The 20,186-nt window shown below is 38.7% G+C and overlaps 1 protein-coding gene across 2 annotated transcripts in view; it reads left to right on the forward strand.

The window, feature by feature from the left end:
* Window positions 1-20,186, forward strand: part of PATL1 (PAT1 homolog 1, processing body mRNA decay factor) — a 36,031-nt gene that overhangs the window by 7,031 nt on the left and 8,814 nt on the right. Inside the window, exons 3-14 of one of the 2 annotated variants that reach the window (XM_007455676.1) lie at window positions 3,219-3,436; window positions 3,740-3,820; window positions 4,418-4,612; window positions 5,549-5,650; window positions 6,080-6,169; window positions 6,391-6,611; window positions 8,000-8,089; window positions 16,032-16,212; window positions 16,723-16,846; window positions 17,319-17,416; window positions 17,861-17,920; window positions 18,955-19,103. In XM_007455676.1, the coding sequence (XP_007455738.1) occupies window positions 3,219-3,436; window positions 3,740-3,820; window positions 4,418-4,612; window positions 5,549-5,650; window positions 6,080-6,169; window positions 6,391-6,611; window positions 8,000-8,089; window positions 16,032-16,212; window positions 16,723-16,846; window positions 17,319-17,416; window positions 17,861-17,920; window positions 18,955-19,103 (1,609 nt within the window). The remainder of the gene's footprint in view (window positions 1-3,218; window positions 3,437-3,739; window positions 3,821-4,417; window positions 4,613-5,548; window positions 5,651-6,079; window positions 6,170-6,390; window positions 6,612-7,999; window positions 8,090-16,031; window positions 16,213-16,722; window positions 16,847-17,318; window positions 17,417-17,860; window positions 17,921-18,954; window positions 19,104-20,186) is intronic. The other variant, XM_007455677.1, reaches the window with a different exon arrangement.

The raw sequence follows: 20,186 nt of genomic DNA on the forward strand, positions 1-20,186 counted from the left end.
AGAGGCCCCCAAAACCCAAAAAAAAAAAAAAAAAAAAAAAAAATGTTTCTTCCATGATATAATTTTAATATATAGATTGATGTGTTCATTTCTGTGATATCTGGACTAGGTCCCTGGGATGCAGTGGCAAATAACAAAAACTGGGTCCCTGTCCTTTTGAAACTAAATGGTTTAGGCTTTAGGACTTTCTCTCCTGAGTTACTTTAATAATTTTTTTTTTTTTTTTTTTTTTCTAAGTATGTTTTTAGGTCATTTGAAAAAGATACAGAGTGAGGTATCCTTTTATACTAAGGACGAGTGATCTCTGACATTACTGTTTCAGGTGATTTTTCGCAAGAGCAAGAAATATCTAAAATGAACATGATGGTGTTCTGTGGCATAGGTTTCTTTGCTTACATGTTTGAAAAAGTAACAGTTCACAACAGAGCCTTTCTCACAGAATATGGCTACTTAACCAGCATTTCTTAAATTAATTATTAAGGACAAATAGATTATCATCTTTGGTGGGACCTAGTAAAGTTAGTAAATAGGATTATGAGAAGTGAATGAAATCGATGCAAATTAGAACTCTTTTGCATTAGAATCAATCTTAACAACTCAGTTTCTTAAATTTGGGAAATAAATGTTTAAAAAAATCCCTTAATTCAGATTATAGACTCCCTTTTTTTTTTTTTCCGGCATTGTTGAGTCAGTAAAATTGCAAAAAGCAGTTAGTCCTTCAAAACATGCTTAGCTTACTCTTCCTTAGCAAAGATGATACAAATATTAATATCACAATTGATTTTTAATTATACTGTTCTTTAAGCATATTTTTTAAATAGCTGATAATTTAAATTAGTGCTGTAATTTTCATCTAAAGTAGATTTTTCCCTTTACCACAAGTAGTACACTCACATCTACCACAGTGCTCAAAGACTAGACAGTGGTTCTGATCATACAAATTATAAATTTGGGAGTCCCACTTACCTCGTTTTTTTTGTTTTTTGGCCGCGGCATGCAGGATCTTAGTTCCCTGACCAGGGACTGAACCCGTGCCCCCTGCATTGGGAGCATGGAGTCTTAACCACTGGACCGCCAGGGAAATCCCTTACCTTGTTTTTTTTGGGGATCACTAGTGATATATGATACATTGTTATGTAATAAAAGTAGCAATTTTAAATGTTTATAATCTGACCCTGAAAGGGACTTAGGCTACTTAAATTTGTTATACATCTGAAACTAATGTAATGTTGTACGTCAACTATACTTCAATAAATAAATTAAAAATTGCAAATAATCCAAATTTCCATCAGTAAGGGATAAGTTAAATTACTTTATTAGTAGAGTAGAATCTTAATATAGGTATGAAAAAGAATGAGATATTATCAGTAGTTATGTGTTCCCATGTTAAAAAATTTAACATTCCTGAAGAATTATGGGGAACTTTCACTTTCTAAGTTCCATATTTGTGTAATGTTTAAATATTTTTAACAAACATGTATTTTAACAAGTTGCATATGAGCCCTTCAGAAAGTCTAAATCTTTTTTTAAGTGGCTACCATTAATTACACCCTTAGTATATACCAGGCACTTTTTTTTTCTTTTTTTCTTGTTGTGGTGCTCCCACTTCTTCCTTCTCCTTTCTTTAAATGAGGTATATAGAAAAATATGGGGAGGATTGTCATTAAGGACACTTTTTCAGAATTCTGTGTTTTTATGTTAGTAATTAACCTGTTCTCTCTCTGTTTTGAATTTTGCAGGACATACAAAACAAAACTAAAATAAGAATAAAAATATATAACATTTACAAAAGAATACATGGGGTTTTGGTGGGCTAGAAAGTAGTGCATGTTCAGATGAGGTGAAGGTAGGATTAAAATGAAAAGATTATTTAGGGAAAGCGTCAGTGAGGAGGGAAAGGTATCTGAATTTGAATGCTGAGAGGAGCGAGGTAGTAGAGCTTTTATGATGGGGTCAGAAGGGCATGATGAGCGATGAGGTTGAGGAGTACCTGAATGAGAGAAGTGACGGAAGTAAGGTCTGGGCCTAGAGAAGCCGATAGACGGTTCTGAAGATTTTCATCTGTGCTATATAGCTGGACCCAGAAACAATGCTGTGTCAGCATAAAAAACAAATAACAACAAAATAACCTAGTGCCAGTGCTACAGATCATATAGTAGTATGTAGAAATAGACAGTTAAAGCAGAAGAGGACCGACGCTGGTCCAAGTCACCCTCACCTCTCCTGTGGCATACTTGTAGCAGCCTCCTAACAGGCCTCCGTGCTTCCTTCCAGTAGTGTTGCCCCCTTCTCTGCAAATCTGTTTTCAACACAGCAGCCAGAGTGATTCTTTCAAAAAGTCAAGCCACATCCGAACCTCCAGCAGCCCCCATTTCAGAGTGGCTCTAAAGGCCCTCTAGGAGCTCTCCCACTTTGACCTCATTTTTCTTCTGCTCTTCACCCCTGTTCATTCCAATCCAAGCACAGTCCTTGCGGCTTCTCAAAATCATCAGTCTCTCATCTTAAGGCCTTTTTACTGACTGTCCCTCTGCCTGAGACACTTCTCCTAGATATCCACATGGCTAACTTATTCTTGATATTTTGCTCAAATGTCACCTTCTCAATGAGACATACCTCTGACCATCCTATTTAAAGTTTTCAATTTGCTTCTCTTCCACCGTATTCCTGTAGCATATCATCTTCTAATATAGTATCTAATTTACTTATTCGTTACGTTCAGTATCTATTATCTGTCTCTTCCCTGCTTAAAAAGCCACGGGAGGGCAGGGACCCTTGTCTATTTTGTACACCAATGTACCCCATGCACCTAAAACAATGTCTGTCACATAATAGATGCTCAAAAAATACTAATTGAATGACACGAATGGATTTAAAAGCTTGTAAAGAAGATGACAGTTACCTAAGAGAAAGTTATACGCTAGCGCGAGTTTTTGCCTGAAATATCACAGAATCTCAAACCAACAGGTTGTACTATATCACCAACTTAGAAATTGGTTTCAGAATATAGTTTGCACATGGTTGCTAATGTATTAAGCTACTACTCTAAAAGTCTGAGTTTATTCCTGGTAGGATGTTAGTTCTCAATAGTGCAAAGCCCACTTTAAATGTGCCCCTTAGTTTAAACCTTATTTCATGACTCTAGATGGATAACAGAAGAATTTTATAAAACTTTTTTATTCCAATATGAACTCTGTTTCTTTTTTATGATTTCCTTATAGATGATGATTGGCAGGAAGCACATGAGCGCCTGGCTGAATTGGAAGAGAAGCTACCTGTGGCGGTTAATGAACAAACAGGCAATGGAGAAAGGGATGAGATGGACTTGTTGGGTGATCATGAGGAGAATCTGGCAGAAAGGCTCAGTAAGATGGTGATTGAAAATGAACTAGAAGATCCAGCTATCATGAGGGCAGTACAGACCAGGCCAGTGTTGCAAGTAAGTTACTGTGATCTGAGAGCTATAGCAGACTGATAATTAAAGCAAAGTATTGGGCTTGGCTATTTTATTCCACCTACTATACTGAGAGAATTACATGTGCTATAGAAATTTGGTAGTATAATTCCTGATGACAGCAATTCTAGAGATGAAGTCGGGAAATAAGGTATATTCTAGAACACTGTAGTTTCTATTCTCAAGCAGTTGAGGCTCTTTGGGAGCTTTGCTCACTAAAAGCTGGTAAGTTGCCCAGCGAGCCCGCAATCTTCTAGACTTTGTGTGTGTGTTTTCCTTTTTTGTTAGCCCCGACCAGGAAGTCTCAATTCCAGCATCTGGGATGGATCTGAAGTTCTGAGGCGAATCCGAGGACCACTGCTTGCTCAGGTATTAAACGTTTTCTCGTTATATAAAAATCCTAATACCCAAAAGCTGGCTCCTGTTGTTATCCTTTCCTTACTGGAACAACGTATGGATGTATATCCTTTGCCGGTCTTAACGTTGATTATGTCATCCAGCACCCATAGCTGGACCTGTTGATTGTACCCTCCCCCAGACTCTATTGTAATGCTCACTTGACTGTGCTTTCTTTGAAGTGGTTGAAAGGGAGCCATTGGAACTCAAATTTGACAGCTCATGATTTGAATTACTTAAAGTCATTTTTAGGCAAAACTATAGGGACAGAGAACAGATCAGTGTTTGCCAGTGGTTGGGGGTGGTAGGAGAGGTTGACTACAAAGGAACAATACAAAGGAAGTTTGGGGTGGAATAAAACTTATGTGTCTTGATTTTGGTGTTAGATCCAGGACTCGCTGCATTTATCAGAATTTAATGCTATACACTAAAGAGGGTAACATTTTTACTGGATGTGAAATAAAACGAAATAAAAATTTTTTAAATAATTTCTCAAGATATCTGGCATCTGTAAAGGTTATTGAAACATTGCAAGTCAGCTAATTCTTTTTACACTACTTCCTCAATTAGGAAATGCCTGCAGTGTCCGTGCTAGAATATGCCTTGCCTCAGAGGCCCCCACAGGGCCCAGAAGATGATCGGGACGTTTCTGAGCGCGCATTACCAAGGCGGTCAACGTCGCCTGTCATTGGGAGCCCTCCTGTTAGAGCTGTCCCCATAGGCACCCCACCTAAGCAGATGGCTGTACCCAGCTTCAACCAACAGGTACCTCTCATTAACAGGCACTCAGCCCAGGATATTGGGAATCTGGGCAAAATTATTTGGGAAATTGGTGATGCTGGGAGGAGGGTGGAAGTTTGGGGTAGGCATTAGATTAGAAAGAAAAGTAGCCAATTAGAGGAAAAGTTAGTACAAATAAGAGACACATTCCCCAATGCCCATTGCTGGTGCTACTACTGTTGCTGCTGCCTTTTAATTGGGGGAGAAAAAGGGTAGTGAACCACATTTAGTGTAAATGTCCTTTTTAAAGTGTTTTGCTGGCTGCCCAAAACATTGGCAGAGAGGTAACTGAAAGCTGGGGGGAGTGGGAACACACAGCATTGTCCACATCCCTTTTTACCTTTAAGATATCCCTGCTTTCCCTAGAGCCTGTGCAGTCCTGTTCCATAGACTTTCCTCCACCTGAAACCAGCAGCTGAAAAGGAAGGCCAATTTGGAAGGTATGGGGGGAGGGTGGTATTGGTATGGCCTAGTTAGGCTCAATATCCTATGAAATGGTGGAGTCACAACGTACACTAAAGAGCTGAGCATGGCGGCCATATCATAGGGACTTCAGAATAGGACTTAGTTAATCCTCCAGCTTTCTTATCATTCCATCTCCCTCACTGCTACCAAAATATATCCTCTTGGAGAGAATTTGCAAGTCAGAATATCTGCTGGTACCTCCCTCAGATAGCATGGAAGGGTGGGGATAACTGGAGAATTAGCTAAATCTTCCTCAGTTAAAAGTGGCACATTGCTTGATATTTGTGAGAGAAAGTGACCAAAGGTTCTGTATGTGGACCAAAGCCATAGCAATTTGCTTAGAAGTAGGGCTTTGCATTGAGTTCTGTGTCTCTGCCGGTACTCGAGGGGAGGAAGAATAGGTAGAGGAAAAACTGACTTCACTGAGTGTAGTTGTATATATGTTTGTCCTGATAGATTCTGTGTCCGAAGCCTGTCCATGTTCGACCCCCAATGCCACCACGCTATCCTGCTCCCTACGGTGAGAGGATGTCTCCAAACCAGCTCTGCAGTGTCCCGGTATGTCACTTTACAATCTAATGAAAATATTTTCTGATCACTGCCTAGTATATAGACATCTCCTAAATCTTACATGTTTTTTATAATCTCCATACTTGAATTTCTGGATCTTATAGTCCCCGGGTCAGAAGACATAGTTCATCATGTTCAGCTATTTCTTACCTCAACTCTTTTCTAATCTTAAAAATCTAAACTTGACATGATCTGGTTTCTTGCTATTATAGTCCCTCATTCTACTTCTTTCTCTTTCACGTTACATGATCACAGTGCTTTCTAACTTGTAGCATTACTCTTTCATATTCCTTCAGTGGACAGCTCAGCTCTACAATTTGAGAGTTTTTCTATCTAAGTTAATTCTGTATTTCTATTGAGTTCCCCTGTTATTTACCTGTTTTCATGGTATAAATATAATTTTTTTTTTTTTTTTAGAACTCTTCCCTACTGGGTCACCCTTTCCCTCCTAGTGTTCCTCCTGTTCTCAGCCCCCTCCAGAGAGCACAGCTTCTTGGAGGAGCACAGGTAAGCCTAGGGTTAGCTCAGCCCTTAAAGAGCTTTCTCACTTTCCAAAGGTTCACTAGCTGATATCCCCCTTTTTTGCTGTTAATCAGTCACTGCCGCCTCTTATTTTTTCCTTTACTTTCTCAAACGAAGTTACTGATGGAAGCAGTATTCACTTTTCTGTGGATAAAAGTTAGGGGACTTGCTGATCAACTGAATCTAAGATCTTGTCCCTCTTGTAGCTACAGCCTGGACGGATGTCTCCCAGCCAGTTTGCACGGGTCCCTGGATTTGTTGGTAGTCCACTTGCTGCCATGAATCCCAAGTTGCTGCAAGGGCGAGTTGGGCAGATGCTTCCCCCAGCACCAGGCTTCCGTGCCTTCTTTAGTGCTCCAGCCCCCGCTACACCGCCTCCTCCTCAGCAGCACCCTCCTGGCCCAGGGCCTCACCTGCAAAACCTCAGGTACACAAAACAGATGCCTCCGTTTATCCATTGTCATCTAAGCCTCCTGATCATTGACGTTGAGTGCTGTAACATAGAAGTCTGTTGATATTTGCAAGTGATGTATTTTGAGATGTTATTTGATCCTCAAGTTGCCAAACACAGAAATGTTTGACCATCTCCAGGCTTTCTTATGAATCACATTTCCCTCCAGTCACATGCTTCCTGTGTACATTTGCACATTACTAATCACCTTTTTTATTTCTCCTGAAGTTTCGTATGTCTCACTTATTTTACAAACACACAGATACTTACGTATGCACGAAGTGTTTGTCATTTAACAAGAATTATCATATACTAAGGAACAGAGAGGAAGTTCCCTGGTGGTTCAATGGTTAGGATTCGGTGCTTTCACCGCCATGACCTGGGTTCAATGCCTGGTTGGGGAACTAAGGTCCTGCAAGCTGCACGGCTCAGCCAAAAAGAAAAAAAAAAAAGGGAACAGAGATATAGATGTTGAGTTGTCAGCTAATCTCAATACTAGCTAGTTGCTTGCTTCCACTGTGATTTTATAACAAGAGGGCTTTAAATTCCTGCTTCAGTGAAATTGTGTTTTATTACATATCGTATTGTATCAGGATTCTCCAGAGAATCAGAACCAGTAGGATATAGATAAATAAGTAAAGAAGAAATTTACTGTAAGGAATTGGCTTGCATGATTGTGGGGCTGGCAAGTCCAAAATTCATAGGGCAGGCCAGCAGGCTGGACATTTTGGTAGGAGTTGAGGTTGCAACCTTGAGTCTGAATTTATAGGGCAGGTGGGCAGGCTGGAAATTCAGTCAAGACTTCTGTGTTCTAGTCTTGAGGCAAAATTCCTTCCCTGGGAAACATATTTTCCTTTCAACTGATTGGGCAAGGCCCCAACCACATTATCGAGAGCCATCTCTTTTTTTCTTAAGGTCAACTAATTGTAAATGTTAGTCGCATCTACAAAATGCCTTCACAGCAACATCTAGTTGAGTGATTGTCCAAACAACTGGCTAGCTTAGCCAAACTGACATATAAAATTAACTATCACACATATATGTTTCAATGTTGTTCCCAAATACTTGAAACTAAGTACATTAAATCTATTAGAGACTTCTCTTTAACAGGAACAAAAAGAAAAAGAGTTAAACTGCTTTACTGCTGATTCATTCTAATTTTATGATTGTCCTCTTAGGAGTTGAGAATTGGCTTTTGTGGCAGACATAAAAATACAGTGGCGTCTTCCTTCTGAAAGATCTTAGAATAGACTTTAGCATTCCCTTGGGTGAACCTGTATGAAGTTACCCTGTAATGACGACATTGTTTAAAACTTCAAGTCATCAGGATGACAGAGTTGCACATCTTTTCCCTTTTTGTTTAGATCACAGGCCCCAATGTTTAGACCAGACACAACCCACCTTCATCCACAGCACCGTCGACTCTTGCATCAGAGACAGCAACAGAATAGAAAGTAAGTACTTATCCTACTCCTTTGTGGTTTCTTAATTTAGCTTTCATTTTTGACTGATTTAGTTTACTTTTTAAGTAAATGTAATCAGTATTGCACTTATTTTAACTGGTCAAGTCAGATCATATATGCTGTTATTTTATGTTTCCAATGCACAAATTCTTTTTTTTTTAATTTTTGAATTTTACTTATGTTTTATACAGCAGGTTCTTATTAGGTATCTGTATTATACATATTAGTGTATACATGTCAATCTCAATCTCCCAATTCATCCCGCCACCACCACCCTTCCCTGCCACTTTCCCCCCTTGGTGTCCTTGTCCATATGTTTGTTCTCTACATCTGTGTGTCTGTTTCTGCCCTGCAAACCGGTTCATCTGTACCATCTTTCTAGGTTCCACATATATGCATTAACATACGATACTTGTTTTTCACTTTCTAACTTACTTCACTCTGTATGACAGTCTCTAGATCCATCCACATCTCTACAAATGACCCAATTTCATTCCTTTTTATGGCTGAGTAATACTCCATTGTATATATGTACCACATCTTCTTTATCCATTCGTCTGTCGACGGGCATTTAGATTGCCTCCATGACCTGGCTGTTGTAAATAGTGCTGCAGTGAACATTGGGGTGCACGTGTCTTTTTAAATTACGGTTTTCTCTGGGTATATGCCCAGTAGTGGGATTGCTGGATCATATGGTAATTCTATTTTTAGTTTTTTAAGAAACCTCCATACTGTTCTCCATAGTGGCTGTATCAATTTACATTCCCACCAACAGTGCAAGAGGGTTCGCTTTTCTCCACACCCTCTCCAGCATTTGTTGTTTGTAGATTTTCTGATGATGCCCATTCTAACTGGTGTGAGGTGATACCTCATTGTAGTTTTGATTTGCATTTCCCTAATAATTAGTGATGTTGAGCAGATGTTGGTAATTTGATAGGGATTGCATTGAATCTGTAGATTCCTTTGGGTAGTATAGTCATTTTCACAATATTGATTCTTCCAATCCAAGAACATGGTATATCTCTCCATCTGTTTGTGTCATCTTTGATTTCTTTCATCAGTGTCTTATAGTTTTCTGAGTACAGGTCTTTTACCTCCTTAGGTAGGTTTATTCCTAGGCATTTTATTCTTTTTGTGTGATGGTAAATGGGATTGTTTCCTTAATTTCTCTTTCTGATCTTTCATTGTTAGTGTGTAGGAATGCAGGAGGTTTCTGTGCATTAATTTTGTGTCCTGCAACCTTACCAAATTCATTGATTAGTTCTAGTAGTTTTCTGGTAGCGTCTTTAGGATTTTCTACGTATAGTATCATGTCGTTGGCACCAGTGACAGTTTTACTTTTTCTTTTCCAATTTCCTTTTATTTCTTTTTCTTCCCTGATTGCTGTGGCTAGGACTTCCAATACTGTGATGAATAATAGTGGCGAGAGTGGACATCCTTGTCTTGTTCCTGAGAGGAACTTGTTTCTTAGAGGAAATGCTTTGAGATTTTCACCATTGAGAATGATGTTTGCTGTGGGTTTGTTGTATATGGCTTTTATTATGTTGGGGTAGGTTCCTTCTGTGCCCACTTTCTGGAGACTTTTTATCATAAATGAGTGTTGAATTTTGTCAGGTGCTTTTTCTGCATCTATTGAGATGAGTATATGGTTTTTATTCTTTAATTTGTTAATATGGTGTATCACATTGATTGTTTTGCATACATTGAAGAATCCTGCGTCCCTGGGATAAATCCCACTTGATCATGGTGTATGATCCTTTTAATGTGTTGTTGGATTCTGTTTGCTAGTATTTTGTTGAGGATTTTTGCATCTATATTCATGAGTGATATTGGTCTGTAATTTTCTTTTTTCTATAGTATCTTTGGTTTCGGTATCAGGGTGATGGTGGCCTCATAGAATGAGTTTGGGAGTGTTCCTTCCTCTGCAGTTTTTTGGAAGAGTTTGAGAAGGATGCGCATTAGCTCTTCTCTAAATGTTTGATAGAATTCACCTGTGAAGCCATCCGGTCCTGGAGTTTTGTTTGTTGGAGGTTTTTTTTTTTTTTTTGAGGTACGCAGACCTCTCACTGTTGTGGCCTCTCCCGTTGTGGAGCACAGGCTCCGGACGCGCAGGCTCAGCGGCCATGGCTCATGGGCCCAGCCGCTCCACGGCATGTGGGATCTTCCCAGACCAGGGCACGAACCCGTGTCCCCTGCATCGGCAGGTGGACTCTCAACCACTGCGCCACCAGGGAAGCCCTGTTGCAAGATTTTTAAACACAGTTTCAATTTCATTACTTGTGATTGGTCTGTTCATATTTTCTATTTCTTCCTTGTTCAGTCTTGGAAGGTTATACCTTTCTAAGGATTTGTCCATTTTATTGGCATAGAGTTGCTTGTAATAGTCTCTTAGGATGCTTTGTATTTCTGCAGTGTCTGCTGTAACTTCTCCTTTTTCATTTCTAATTTTATTGATTTCAGTCCTCTCCCTCTTTTGCTTGATGAGTCTGGCTAATGGTTTACCAATTTTGGTTATCTTCTCAAAGAACCAGCTTTTAGTTTTATTGATCTTTGCTATTGTTTTCTTTGTTTCTATTTCATTTATTTCTGCTCTGATCTTTATGATTTCTTTCCTTCTGCTAACTTTGGGTTTTGTTTGTTCTTCTTTCTCTAGTTCCTTTAGGTGTAAGGTTAGATTGTTTATTTGAGATTTTTCTTGTTTCTTGAGATAGGCTTATTGTATTGCTATAAACTTCCCTCTTAGAACTGCTTTTGCTGCATCCCATAGGTTTTGGATTGTCGTGTTTTCGTTGTAATTTGTCTCTAGGTATTTTTTTATTTCCTCTTTGATTTCTTTAGTGATCTCTTGGTTATTTAGTAACGTATTGTTTAGCCTCCATAAGTTTGCATTTGTTATGTTTTTTTCCCTGTAATTGATTTCTAATATCATAGAATTGTGGTCGGAAAAGATGTTTGATATGATTTCAATTTTCTTAAATTTACCAAGGCTTGAGTTGTGGCCCAAGATGTGATCTATCCTGGATATTGTTCCATGTGCATTGAGAAGAAAGTGTAATCTGCTGTTTTTGGATGGATTGTCCTATAAATACCAATTAAATCTATCTGGTCTGTTGTGTCATTTAAAGCTTGTGTTTCCTTATTAATTTTCTGTCTGGATGGTCTGTCCATTGGTGTAATTGAGGTGTTAAAGTCCCCCACTATTATTGTGTTACTGTCGATTTCCTCTTTTATAGCTGTTAGCATTTGCCTTATGTATTGAGGTGCTCCTGTGTTGGGTGCATATATATTTATAATTGATACATCTTCTTGGATTGATCCCTTGATCAATATGTAGTGTCCTTCTCTTTTGTAACATTCTTTGTTTTTTTTTTTTGTTTTTGTTTTTTTTTTTTTTGATTTTTATAGTTAACAGTCATTGAGCACTTACAAGGTGACCAGTCCAGTGTGGATGCTCTTATTCTCAGAGCAAATATTTGCCAACCATTATTGCTCCCATTTGACAGAGGGAGAAACTGAGGTACAGAGAGGTGGGGCAATCTGTACTCCAGCTTTCTTTTGATTTCCATTTGCATGGAATATCTTTTTCCATCCCCTCACTTTCAGTCTGTATGTGTCCCTAGGTCTGAAGTGGGTCTCTTGTAGACAGCATATATATGGGTCTTGTTTTTGTATCCATTCAGCGAGCCTGTGTCGTTTGGTTGGAGCATTTAATCCATTCACGTTTAAGGTAATTATTGATATGTATGTTCCTGTTACCATTTTCTTAATTGTTATGGGTTTGTTTTTGTAGGTCCTTTTCTTCTCTTGTGTTTCCCACTTAGAGAAGTTCCTTTAGCATTTGTTGTAGAGCTGGTTTGGTGGTGCTGAATTCTTTTAGCTTTTCCTTGTCTGTAAAGCTTTTGATTTCTCCATCGAATCTGAATGAGATCCTTGCTGGGTAGAGTAATCTTGGTTGTAGGTTCTTCTCTTTCATCACTAGAAATATATCGGGCCACTCCCTTCTGGCTTGTAGAGTTTCTGCTGAGAAATCAGCTGTTAACCTTCTTGGAGTTCCCTTGTATGTTATTTGTCATTTTTCCCTTGTTGCTTTCAATAATTTTTCTTTAATTTTTGTCAATTTGATTACTGTGTGTCTTGGCATGTTTCTCCTTGGGTTTATCCTGCCTGGGACCCTGCGCTTCCTGGACTTGGGTGGCTATTTCCTTTCCCATGTTAGGGACATGTTTTTTGTTTGTTTGTTTCTTTTGTTTTGTTTTGTTTGGGGTATGCGGGCCTCTCACTGCTGTGGCCTCTCCCGTTGCAGAGCACAGGCTCACGGGCCCAGCCGCTCTGCGGCATGTGGGATCTTCCCGGACCTGGGCACGGGAACCCGCGTCCCCTGCATCGGCAGGCGGACTCTCAACCACTGCCACCAGGGAAGCCCTAGGGACGTTTTTGACTATAATCTCTTCAAATAATCTCTTCATCTCTCTCTCCAGAGATCCTTTCTCTCTCTCTTCTTCTGGTACCCCTAATGCAATTGTTGATGCATTTAATGTTGTCCTAGAGGTCTCTTAGGCTGTCTTCATTTCTTTTCATTCTTTTTTATTCTGTTCCATGGCAGTGAATTTCACCATTCTGTGTTCCAGGTCACTTATCCTTTCTTCTGCCTCAGTTATTCTGCTATTGATTCCTTCCGTTGTATTTTTCATTTCAGTTATTGTATTGTTCATGTCTGTTTGTTTGTTCTTTAATTCTTCCAGGTATTTGTTCTTTAATGCTTCTAGGTCTGTGTTAAACATTTCTTGCATCTTCTCAATCTTTGCCTCCATCCTTTTTCCGAGGTCCTGGATCATCTTCACTGTCATTATTCTGAATTCTTTTTCTGGAAGGTTGCCTGTCTCCACTTCATTTAGTTGCTTTTCTGGGGTTTTATCTTGTTCCTTCATCTGGTACATAGCCTTCTGCCTTTTCATCTTGTCTATGTTTCTGTGAATGTGGTTTTCCTTCCACAGGCTGCAGAATTGTAGTTCTTCTTGCTTCTGCTGTCTGCTCTCTGGTGGATGAGGCTATCTAAGAGGCTTTTGCAAGCTTCCTGATGGGAGGGACTGGTGGTGGGTAGAGCTGGCTGTTGTTCTGGTGGGCAGAGCTCAGTAAAACTTTAATCCACTTGTCTGCTGATGGGTGGGGCTGGGTTCCCTCCCTGTTGGTTGTTTGTCTTGAGGCGACCCAGCACTGGAGCCTACCCACTCTTTGGCAGGACTAATGGTGGACTCTGGGAGGGCTCACTCCAAGGAGTACTTCCCAGAACTTCTGCTGCCAATGTCCTTGTCCCCACGGTGAGCCACAGCCATCCCCAGCCTCTGCAGGAGACCCTCCAACACTAGCATGTAGGTCTGGTTTAGTCTGCTATGGGGTCACTGCTCCTTCCCGGAGTCCCGATGCGCACACTACTTTGTGTGTGCCCTCCAAGAGTGGAGTCTCTGTTTCCCCCAGTCCTGTCAAAGTCCTGCAGTCAAATCCCGCTAGCCTTCAAAGTCTGATTCTCTGGGAATTCCCCCTCCCGTTGCCAAACCCCCAGTTTGGGAAGCCTGACGTGGGGCTCAGAACCTTCACTCCAGTGGGTGGACTTCTGTGGTATAAGTGTTCTCCAGTTTGTGAGTCAGCCACCCAGCAGTTATGGGATTTGATTTTATTGTGATTGCGCCCCTCCTACCGTCTCACTGCAGCTTCTCCTTTGTCTTTGGACGCGGGGTATCTTTTTTGGTGAGTTCCAGTGTCTTCCTGTCGATGTTTGTTCAGCAATTAGTTGTGATTCCAGTGCTCTCACAAGAGGGAGTGTCCTCCATCCATTTCCACCTTCCGAAAACCAGAGCCCTGAACTTTAAATTATGTTATTAGATTTAATACCTGCCTGTATACCAATGCACAAGCTTTAAATGACAAGAGCTTATCAACTTATTTCCAAGTTACTATAATTCTGAAATACAATTTAGATCGGGGGGTGGAGAATCAACATTTTATATTCACTGCTTACCAAGTTCTTACCATACTTTTAACTACCTTTTGTTCACCATCTCAGCTCAGACATAATCTTGAATATAGTCTGTAGCATTACATATGGGTCTTATGTAAAGCCAACAGTCACTCTTTATCTTTGCCTCTATTTAATCCTCATTCAAATATATATTTATATATGTGACGTCAGCTGTGTACCAGGCACTGTAGTCAGTTTTGGGGATTGAAAGAAGACCAAGACATATCAAACCCTTGCCTTCATGGAGCTTACATTCTATCACCATTCTTATATATAAAATAAGAGAATTAAACATAATTTTGAGGGGTTTTTTCAACCTTTCATTTTATGGTTCAAATTCTGTGTGTAATTGACTAAGCAAATTTGTGTGTAATTTATTTTTTCTTTCAAAAAGGTTCCAGAATATTTTTTTCAGAGGGAAAAAATACAATATGGACTGTTAAGACATAAAATGTACAAACCATAAAGGAAAAGATTAATACATTAGACTGTTAAAATATGAAACTTCTTGTTCCTGCAGTTAACATTATGGTATTATGTACTTCAGAATTTAAGAGTGTAGATCTCATGTTAAGTGTTCTTACCACCACCAAAAAAAGAGAAAGAAAGGGACACAAGGAGTAGGTGTTGGATATGTCTATTACTTTGTTTATGGTGATGATAACACAAATGTTTGCGTATGTCCAGACTTACCAATTTGTACACATTAAATATGTGCAGTTCATTGTATATCAGTTATCACTTAATAAAGCAGTTTAAAAGTATTCTAATAAAATTTTAAAAATATATTAAACTTCTGTGTAACAAAAGGCATCAAACACAAACATGTAATTTTCAATAGAGGAAACCTACATGGCTCATAAAAATGAAAAGATTTTTCAGCTTCACTTGTAATCAGAAGAATGCAAATTAGATAACCATTTTATATCCTCAGGCAAAATGTGAAGTGTCTCAACTGTCATTGTTGGCAGGAATGGTATGCACAGCCTTTTGAGAGAGAATTTGGCAATAAATAATAAGGTTGATAATGTGGATACACTGCATCCTAGCAGTTCTATTTTTCAGTATATGCCTGTGTATATTATCATCAACATGGATAAATATGAAAGGCATAATGTTGAATAAGAAACAAGGAGCAGAACTGTATGTCTAGTACCAGTTATGTAAAATGGAATAACACTGTATAATATTTAAAGGTAGATGTACGAGTAATAAAAGTATAAACACATTTCATGGAGGTTGCATAACAAAGTCAGGATAGTGGTTCCTATAGGAAGGTAGGGAAGGTGGAAACCGTGATCTGGAGGGTATGGGTGGGCCTTCAACTGTAAATGTCACACTGTATTACTTTAATATTACTTTTTAAAAGTCTGAAGCAAATTTGACCAAATAATTTTTTTTTCATTAAGTCTAGATGGTGAGTAAATGGATTTTTTTAAAATAATATTTGCTGGGCTTTTCTATACGTTTGAAGTATGTCGTGATTTTCATCAAGTTTTTTTAAAAGTATATAGACTTGGGGTCAAATTGGCGTGTGTTCACAATCTCTCACTCTGCTGTCTGGTGTCCTGCTTTAGGCAAGCTACTTGATCTCTTTTGGCCTCGGCTTGTTGTCTTAAGTGGAGAAAATAAATCTACCTTATTACCTCATAGGGTTATTGTGGGGCTTATACAAAAGTCCATAGGTGAAAGTGCTTAGCTTATGGTAAGGCACTTTGATCTTAGTTTTATCTCCTTAATTATGTATTGCACAGCTCTTTCCTTTCAAATTCTGTTAAGATTCGATTCTTTTTCGCTCCTCTTTTAACAGAAGCAAAGGGGAACCTTTTTTTAATTGGCCTGGTTTACTCCAGTGCCGTTACAAGGCATAATTCATGTATCCACTTGGAGTGAATGTGGCATATATTTCTTTTTCAGTCAGCATCGGAATCTCAATGGTGCAGGAGATAGAGGAAGTCACCGGAGCAGTCATCAGGATCATCTCCGGAAGGATCCATATGCCAATCTCATGTTGCAGCGAGAAAAAGATTGGGTCTCTAAAATCCAGATGGTGCAGCTGCAGAGCACTGATCCCTACCTGGATGATTTTTATTACCAGGTGAGTACTCTGTGCTAGTTTTGAGGATAATAGTTTAGTCCCTTACCCTGGTGAAGGTACTCATTTAAATATTGGTAGAATTAAATATTGATAGAATTTTCTTTTGAGGTAGTCTTCAAATGGATAAGAATTGACTAAGCAAATTCTGTCCTCTTTTCAAGCTGAAGAACCTGTCACACTATTCACTCAAAGGTTTGCATATATGCCTTTTATTTCTTACCTACGGAGGCTCTCAGACCAATATTTTCAGATCTTTTCAGCATCAATCATCTGGTTCTTTCAATGAAGAATATTGGCAGTCTAACTTTAAAGATATTTCCATTGATGATTATTTTGAAGGCTGGGATTTTTTGATAAAGTAAATTCATAGCAGTCTAACAAAAATTAAAGATCAGTATATTTATAGAGTACAAGTAGTGTTGCTACCACTAGTATAAGTTAATTATTTCATGATAAAGAGAGACCATATTCTGTGCTTGTTGCAACTGAAGTCATCTTCTCATGTGGTAGAATTATTTTGAAAAACTGGAGAAACTGTCAGCTGCTGAAGAAGTGCAAGGTGATGGCCCGAAAAAGGAGCGCACGAAGCTCATTACCCCGCAGGTGGCCAAACTGGAGCACGCCTATAAGCCAGGTGAGGTCCTTATCCCCACAGCCATAATGGAGAGATGCGGCGCTGCTGATAGGAAAGAATAAACATAACTGTAAAGGTGACTGGATAGAGATGTTTGAAACTGATGTGTAAAGTATCATTGTCCTTGACAAATGCACAGGTCAGCCTTATTCAAGCTTATTCAAGTGAATGGTTTGACAGATGGCCTTTTAGATCCTTTTCTACTTGAGATTCCATGACTTTTTAAAACCTGTTATAATTTCTAGTATCCATAAAATAGATAAGGGGGAAATACTTCAGATGTTTATTTATTATTACAACCAAAAATATGGGAAAGCATAGATGTTGATAAGAGATTGCTTTAGATAAACATAGATTTTTGTAGTAAATTGTTAGGCTCTGTGTAAAGAATAGAGAATATAAAGATCTTCTTTGAAAGCTGTCTGCCTGCATTTCTGAGTTTTTATTTGTTGGAAATTTTTTGTCCCTGCAGTGCAGTTTGAGGGCTCTTTGGGAAAGCTTACTGTCTCTAGTGTGAATAATCCCCGAAAAATGATTGATGCTGTTGTGACATCTCGGAGTGAGGATGATGTAAGTGTCTGTAGAATTGTGTGTTTAAAAAAGTCTGGGTCATCACCACTTCTTTGGGGGTCAGTGGATTGGAATCCTAAGGCAGCCAGGCAGGACTGGGGTGGCAGGAGCCTTTGAACTAGGTCACTCTGGCTGCAGGCAGCATCAGCTATTGACTCCAGTTTTTAAAACTATGATTTTCTCTGTGTTTTAACATTTTCATATGATATCTTCATCTTCCACTGCATTGTGCAATTACCTTTTGCCTATCTGTGAATTCAGTTTATGTGTGGGTTGATTCAGTCAACTCTATGACCTTTGTCCACATTAGTTTTGTTTTAGAGTATTAACTTTCAAAGAGTCAATATTCTCAAAGTATTGTTACAAATGGGATTACCTATGTGCCAGTAAATTACTTTTAACATGGGTAAAGAGTTCACATTGAGTAGTCTTGTCTTTTTTTAGGAGACAAAAGAAAAACAGGTTCGGGACAAAAGACGAAAAACCCTTGTCATAATTGAGAAGGTAAGTTTTAGAATTTGTTACTGTAGTTAGTTTCAAATAAGGAACTATTAAATGTATGTGTACTCAACAATGGGAAAGTAAACAGTTAGTGTTCCATGATTTTAATTAATGGATATATTTGTGTAAAGTGCCTATTGTGTACAGGGCACACTAGAAAGGAATGTGGTATACCTCACCTATGGCCTCATGAAAAGAACACTGCAATTAGAAGTCCTGGGTTTTTTGTCCAAGTTTGTTCAGTTAACAACTGTGAATGTTTTGGGGCAGGTCATCTTCCTAAGAAAATGAGAATAAAAATTACACTGTTCTGCCTATGAATTAATTCAGGTCTATTCAGTCAGCTCACATATATTTATTGGACATTCCCTGGGTGCTGGGCACTGTCCTGGGTTCTAAAGACAATCAGGTAATATATAAGCAGTTAGTGTTAAAGCATAAATACATATTGCAAGGCATAGAGCATAGGGGTTAGGAGCACAGACCCTGGAAACAGTCTACAAATCATGTCTTTTCCATTTCTCAGAGCTGTGACTTGAGGCAAGTTATTTAACCTTTCTATGCTGTCCTCAGTTTCTTTATCTTTAAAAATGAAAACGATAAGAGTCTGTTTCTCACTGGGCTGTGGTGAGTTAGTATTCAGTAAATGAGTACTTGCAAAGTGTTTAGAGCAATATGCCTGGCACCCAGTAGTAAAATTAGCTGTGACCATTTTTTTGAATATAAGGCATTACTTGGAGCAGTGGTACACATTGTCTATCTTACAGTGCTGTTGCTGCTGCTGGAGAATTTGGAAAGTGTGTAATCATTTCACTGTCTGCCTTCTAGATTAGAGGTCAAGGAGGTACAGGGAATGATGTTCGAAGAATTTTTTAAGTTATTTCACTATGTTTTTCTGGGTTTAATAGAGCACTTTTTCCCTCTCAATCTTATTACAATGCGCTCTCACTCTTTTGTCTTTATCTGGTATTCCTAAACTGTGAAGTTGTTTATCTAAAACTCTGAGCTTGCTGAGGCCTGCTTTGTCTCTCACTTAGACCTATAGTTTACTCCTTGATGTGGAGGATTATGAAAGGCGTTACCTCCTAAGTCTGGAAGAAGAGCGACCTGCCCTGATGGATGAAAGAAAGCACAAAATTTGTAGCATGTATGACAACTTAAGGGGCAAATTGCCTGGACAGGAGAGGTAAGAGTAGTGTACTTTGGTAAAAACATAGACTGGCTAGACTCCTTCCTCTGCTACATTGAACTTTATACGTTCTACCCTTTGGATATCCTTCCTTACCATCTCAGTAAGCTCAAAGTCTTTCCTTTTGGCCTCAAATGCCACTTCATATAAAACATTTCATAATTCTTTCCAGCCAGGAAAAAAATATATTTATCCTGAATTCATTTTTTCAGCAAGTACCTATTCAGGTATCTGCTAGGAACTGTGCTGGGCACTGGAGATACAGTGGGGAGCATTGTTTAGCTTGTGTGGTTGAGCTTACAGATTGCATCTGGTTTATGCTTACTAATGTTCAACCTTGTGATCTTTATGTATTTTCTTTCCTACTAGGAGGGAAAGTATTAACACTTACACTTCCTTGGGATTTCCGTACAATACTTATTTGCTATGGAAACCAGTTGGTTTTCCAGTGGAGACTAAGCTCCTTAATATAACTTCTCTATATCTCTCTCATCTCTCTCCCACCCAGTATCTGGAGCAGAATCTTACTAATGGTTAATGTTCTATAAATCACAATATTTATTTGATGAATGCAAGAGGACTGTGTCTCCTAATCACTCCCTTTCTCTTTGCCCATTCAAGAGAATTGATGATTCTTCTAAGCCAGGACATACGCAAAACAGAACTTCAAAAAAGGACCTTTTCGACACACCTTTTCTGGAGTCGGGCTGACAGGGAGTTGGTTGAATAAGTTTGGGTTTATCCATAGATTTGACTGTTATGCAGCCATTAAAATGTATGTAGTTAAAGTATTATTTATTGCCATAGAAAAGTGTTCACAAGAAGTTGTTGAGTGAAAAAAGTCAAGTAACAAAGCCATATAAATTATATGGACCCTTTCTTTTAAATGAAAGATAAAAATATACAATAGACAGCAAAAATGTCTTCAAAATGATAACACTAATAAATTATCTCCGAGATTATTTTATTCCTTTTTTCTTATATATTCAGATTTTGCTGTTTTACCCATGTCATTTGTGTAGTTACTTAAAAGTTAATAAAGGAAATTAATGCAAATAGTTTGATCAATTCTTTAACATA

The sequence above is a fragment of the Lipotes vexillifer genome, unplaced genomic scaffold (assembly GCF_000442215.2).
Source record: "Lipotes vexillifer unplaced genomic scaffold, Lipotes_vexillifer_v1.1 scaffold977, whole genome shotgun sequence".
Classification (NCBI taxonomy): domain Eukaryota; kingdom Metazoa; phylum Chordata; class Mammalia; order Artiodactyla; family Lipotidae; genus Lipotes; species Lipotes vexillifer.